At 46.3% G+C, this 5972-nt stretch overlaps 1 protein-coding gene across 1 annotated transcript; it reads right to left on the bottom strand.

Annotated features, from left to right (window-relative positions):
* Positions 1 to 1164: 1164 nt before the first annotated feature.
* Positions 1165 to 5450, bottom strand: ZFP36L2 (ZFP36 ring finger protein like 2). Its single transcript, XM_070734530.1, has 2 exons — positions 5317 to 5450; positions 1165 to 4714 (listed from the first exon to the last, which is right to left on the bottom strand). The coding sequence occupies exons 1-2, from the start codon at positions 5365 to 5367 to the stop codon at positions 3170 to 3172; spliced, it is 1596 nt and encodes a 531-aa protein (XP_070590631.1). The 5' UTR covers positions 5368 to 5450; the 3' UTR covers positions 1165 to 3169.
* Positions 5451 to 5972: the final 522 nt, after the last annotated feature.

The raw sequence follows: 5972 nt of genomic DNA on the forward strand, positions 1-5972 counted from the left end.
AGTATTACTTAAATATTTATTTACCGTATATCGTGTTATTTTTTACAAATAATTCAAGGTCACCTGGCTGACTTTCAGGGCTAAGGCATTCTCCTACTTTGCATTTTAAAAAATACATAAGACATTCAACATGATATATTCCCTTTTTGATATAGGACTTAAATTTTAACGTAAAAACCTTTACAGCAGAGCTACAAACCTCTTCTTAAAGCAAACTCTTCAGCTCATCAACCCTTTGATGTTTCAGATTGTTCAAAAATCAATTTATATGAAAATTTTAATACTACTTAAGTAAATAGTACTATATTTCTATTGACTCTTGGGGGTTTACAGACCATTTTGGGGAACTCTGCTTTAAAGAAAGGTTCTATACCCAAGAATTCTATAGCTAAGAGATTGTTCCATTATTTCTCTATACACGTGACTTTTTCCCCTTTTGCTAAGCCGAGCATGGGCTTGGCCCGTGCGTGATGCATTGGCCCACAGGCCACAGGTTTGACAGCCCTGTTCTACACTGAGAAAAATGAGAAATTGGGATTATAAAGGGAGAAGCCAACTGTACATAGGGCACAAATAATGTAATGTATAAGGCTCTTCTAGAGTGGGCAATGGTAAGCAGATGGCATCAGGTTACTGGCATGTCCAAGTTGAGGTAAATCAACCAAATTTTGAAATTTGACAACAAATATATGTACTTCAATTCCTATATACTGGCAGGAGAATTCTGGGAGATGAAAGTCCCCACATCTAAAAAAACTGCCAAGTTTGAAAAACATTGAAGATATGTAGCAAGAACCCTCTGATGCAACAGATGTTGCAGTCCATTGTTTTAAAAAAAGCTAGAACCATTTCTGTTTTTATATTACCCTTCTTTACTATTTCCTGCTAATCTGTAAACATGACAAATCTCTGGGGGAATGATTGTATCTACAAAGAAATGCTATCTTTTCTCCCTTCCCCATTCCCTCTCCCAGTGGTGTGTGTGTATAGCAGTGTGTGTCTTTTTGCAGCAGTACTTTGGAACCTTCTGGAACAGCTTATTGCCTTTGGCAGGCTTCCAGTTGAAATGGAGCAATTCTGCAGTTCAAAATTAGATTAATCTGTAGCTAGATACCATATTGGCAGGGGAAAAATAATAAAAAAGCACCACCTTGTAGACATGGCTTTAATAGCTTGGGAATTTTTTTCCTCAAAAGTTTTATTGGGAGAACTACAAAACATTTACAGTACAAAGTTTACAGTCTCACACTTCGAATTTGTAGTGAACTGACTCTCCAAAATATATTACAACTCAAGTTGACTTATCTTCTAGTTACATTCAAAACATACTTCTGTTAAAGTAGTCCAAAGAGTACATAGTGCTGAACCTGTACCTATGTACATTTTTAAAGATACTGCTCATTCATTTATCACCCAGAGAAAAGATTTGGATAACTCCTGATTTCCTACACAACAAAAAGTTACATGTGTTGGAATCTTAATAAAGATATACTCTTGTACACAAAAAGAGGTTCAGATCCAAAAGGTGGCCTCCATAATAAAAATGAGTGGTACAATTTCTTGTAGTTAAAAACCCAGCCCTACATTCAAATTCTCAAGCATTAAGAAAAAAATACTCGTTTGGTTGAGGAAGATTTTTAAGGCAAGCATGGACCCTTACAAAAGGCACTGTTAAACATAATACTGGGACCCCACCCCCACCCCACCCTTTATTGCTACATACTCTGAAACTATCACAGTGTGATTGGTGAAGTTAGGCAACAGAAATACATTTTGGTTAATTTTAAGAAGTAGGTTTGCCACTTTAAATTTGGATTGATTGTGAAGTAAGTTTAAGCTTGGACGGGTTACAACCATTGTACATTCTTAAAAAACCACTGAAATTTCTCAAACTACTTCCACAGCATTGAGTCAGATTTCTATTAAAAAAAAGCCAATGCAATTTTTCAATTTACGTAAACAAGGAAAGAAATTAATGAAATAAATATTACATACAATCTCTTAAATTAAGAATTTTACTCATTTACAATAAAATAACCAAGTGAAGTTACAAAAAGGCATATATTACTGTGAAAAGAACACACTCCACATTTTGCCGATTAATAATGGCAATCATAATTTAAACATAATAAAAGAATATATATCTATTGCTTTTCATCATACCCGATAAATACAGTATGAACAAATTACCAATGTATACTTTTCACAAGATAATAAATAAGTTAAATAGGTTCATATTGAGTTGTGCAGTGACTTGCGCAAACAACTCAGCTAAAAAAATTAAAAAATCAGCAGTTATTCATCAACAATTACAAACTAACCTCAGTTGAATGCTTCCAAATAAAGCAACAAAAATTGTTCTAAGCCAAACATCCACTAAGTGGTGGCAATGGAACCAATATTAAACTTTGGAATGGAAGTTTTAGCATGTTATAATATATATATAGATGCATAAAAAACTAGAGTGTTATCAAGGCATATTCTTGGCAGGATGTTGGGATTTTTCTTTCAAAAGCTTATACGTTTAGTACATTTACTTTAAATCTGATTGAAAGGCAACAAATTCCACCCTCCTTTTATTCTTTTTTCTTGTATATCTGAAAGGACCTGGAATGCAGTGTTCATGGGCCTCCAGATTGATTGCTGATTCCTCAGAGAGTATGATTGAGTAGATTTGTTTGCTAAATACTCTTTACCCTTTGTATCCTCCCCACAAACACTTGAAAATGGAATGGCTGTTGCTGGTGATGCACATTAAACTAGTCTGGGAGGGGTGCAGGGGAGGGGGGGAAAGGAAATCCCATCCTTCCAAAGTCTTTAAATTTTAAAAAAAAATTGTTCTCGATGATATCATTTGCTCTTCTGCAAACTGATTTTTTGTTCATCTTGATAAAAAGAAAAAAAGTTTTTGCTTTCTCCTTTCTGAATTTGCTCAGCAATCAAAGGATTTTTTTTAAACAGGCACACACACAAAAAAAGGAAAGCACACACTGGAAAAGAAAAAGAAATGAGCAACAAAAATAGTCTGTGCGAACTTGGCTAGTTTCCACTCCTGATGAAGAGGATGGGAGAGTAAGATGGGAGAGAAAGGGCAGCGAGTTGCCCAGGGGAACAAGACCCCATAAAAAACAGGGGCTTCCAAGCGGGGCCTCTCCTCTCTTAACCTCGTTTAGTCGTCGGAGATCGAGAGGCGACTGAAAATCGGCAAGCGTCGACCCGAGTCCAGGCCGGGGGACTCGGATCCGCTGAGGCTGCCAGAACTGAGGGAGCCACTCAGGTAACTCTCTCGGTCGGAGAGAGAATCCGGAGGGCTTGGCGGGGCGTCGAAGACGGGCGACTCCGAGAGGCGGCGCAAAGGCTGGAAGCTGAAAGGCGGAGAGGCGGGAGGGCCGGGCGGCGGGCAGCAGCTCCCTCCTCCTCCACCACCTCCTCCTCCTCCTGTAGCACTCTGCTGCTGCTGTTGCTGGTGGCAGCGATAGAAAGTCGCCGCGTTGGCGAAGCAGCCCTGCTGAGGCGCGGAAGGCGGTGGGTGGAGGGTGAGGGGAGCGATGAGGCTGCCGAGCTCCTGACCGGCCGAGAAGGCGAAGGCGTTGTTGGCGCAGGAGGCGACCAAGTCGTCACAGTAGGAGCCGCCCGACGGTGGCGGGGTGCGGGACCCGCCGGGGCTTTCCAACAGCAGGGCCGCCACTTCCAACCCGCCCTGCGCCACAGCGCCGCTGTGGTGATGGTGCTGGTGGGCGGAGAAACCGGAGAAACTGAGGCTGTGGTGGAGTTTGGGCCTCTCTCCTCCCCCTCCTCGTGAGTGCGGGATGCCGAAGCTGGTGCCGTTGGTGCCGCTGGTGCCGCCAGGCCCCAACGGGTGGTCTCGGGCGGAAGGGGCGAAGGCGCGGAGGTCGCCGGTGCTGCCCGCGTGCGGCGGGTGGAGGGAAGGCGGGTGGTGGTGGTGATGCGAGGGGTGGCCGTTGTGAGGCGGAGGGTTGGGCTGGAGCGGGGGAGGAGGCGGTGGGGGCGGTTGCTGCTGGGCCGCCGGCGAGTTAGCGCTGCCGTTAGGGGGCGCTGGGCGACGCTCGTCCGCGTTGTGGATGAAATGGCAGCGAGGCCCGTAGGGGCAAAAGCCGATGGTGTGAAAAGTGCGGCACAGCTCCGTTTTGTACTTGGGGTGGCGGGTCAGGCTGCGGAGCTCGTGGAAGCCGTGGGCGAACTGGCACTTCTCGCCGTACTTGCAGGAGCCGCTCTCTTCGAACGGCCGGCAGAGCTCCGTCTTGTAACGCGTTGAGTTGATCGGCGCCCCCCCTCCGCCGTTTCCTCCGCCTCCTCCCCCATTGCCGCCGCCGCCGCCCTTTCCCGCCGAAGTCGCTGCCACAACCACCACTTGCTGCTGGTGCAGCTGTTGCATGAGGTGTTGGCTTCGCTCGCCATTCTCGCTGAGAGACCGGTCTCGAAACTTGTTCTCCTTGTTCAGCAAGGCGGTGGTGGCGGCGGTGGTGGAGCTGCTGCAGCCGCCTGCCCCGGTGCCAGGCTCCTTAAGGCTGCCGAAGTTGGAGGGCGCGGACAGCGAGGCACTAGGAAACTTGATGTTGCCGTTAGCCAGAGCCTGGAGGTTGCTGGTCGAGTGCCTTCGCAGAAAGCCCGGCGTGAAATTGGTGCTGGGAGAGGTGCCCACAGGGCTCCCCACTGCCTTCTTGTCCAGCATGTTGCTCAAGGATTTTTCGGTCTGGGAACCGGAGGGGGGGGAAAAGAGAGGCGGAAAATTAGAACGGAAAAACGTGCATCGTGAGTCCCAAATCTTGCAAAGAGGACTTAGCAATTTTTAACTACGCCCTAATGAGCGCTCGAGCCACCAGGACCCTTTCCCCACTAGCTTCAGCCGCTGATCCAGGAGTCTAGTTGTCAAGACACCCTTTCCCCACTGCAAACAATTTAAAACTTTTCGAGGGGTGGGTTAGGTAGCCCCACCCACCCACTCGAATCAATGCACTTTTAAAAGTTCCGATTCAATACAGCTGGAGCCTGCTGTACCAAGTATGAGGCTCGCTGTTATCTGTCGTTTTATTTTAAAACACACCCACTACATGCGCACGCTTTAAGCAAGCAAAAAAGTTGCTTGGCGCCCGTCAAAAGTTTTACCTTCCCTCGAAATATCTTGCAAAAACGCCCAACGGATCCTGCAGCTTGTCTCTTAACAAGATCACTAAAACGCAGAGTCCCCGAATTCAAACCTGAGAAAATTCTTAGCAAAAACTTTTTATAAGAACTATTCCGACCGCCTCCTTGAAACACACACGCACCAGCAACACCCACGAGCTCATTTCTTACCTTACAGAAAAAGTCGATGTCGTAGAAGGCAGATAAAAGTGTTGTAGACATTTTCTAGATCCTGTAATGGTCGGAAATGCAGGAAGGACCGAAAGATCCCACTTTCCTCGGAAGCTTTGGATGCGCCACGACTGAATAGGAAAGGGCTAACCGCTCGAGATCGGAATTAATCTCATCAGCTTCCCAGACAGACTCAACCCAAAGCCACAGCTATCCAGACTGCTGGAACTTCGCAGCAGCTGCACACGCCCCATATATATATAAATGCCGGGATAGCAGCGGGGAGGGACGGAACACTGACCCAGCCGGGGTCTCCCAGCAACACCACCCAGCGATTCCCCTCCCTCCCAGTTTGGCCCCGCCCCTTATAGTCTACGCGCTCTCATTGGGCGCCGCCAATTTTCTTGAAGTACCTCCGTGAGGGGGGGGGAGAGGAGAGGCCTGTACGGTTACCGCGCACTAAGGCTGAGCAGAGCGGCTTCCCCCCCTTCAGTCCTTGCTGTACTAGGCACGCGCTGAAAGCTTGTTGACTCGCATAGAGAAAGCACTATTCTCTACGGGCTGCAAATTTATTTATTTATTTAATTCGATTTTTTTTTTATGCCGCCCTTCTCTTTAGACTCAGGGCGGCTTACATGGTAGCAATAGCACTTTTT

Source organism: Erythrolamprus reginae, chromosome 1 (genome assembly GCF_031021105.1).
Source record: "Erythrolamprus reginae isolate rEryReg1 chromosome 1, rEryReg1.hap1, whole genome shotgun sequence".
NCBI classification, from domain to species: Eukaryota; Metazoa; Chordata; class Lepidosauria; order Squamata; family Dipsadidae; genus Erythrolamprus; species Erythrolamprus reginae.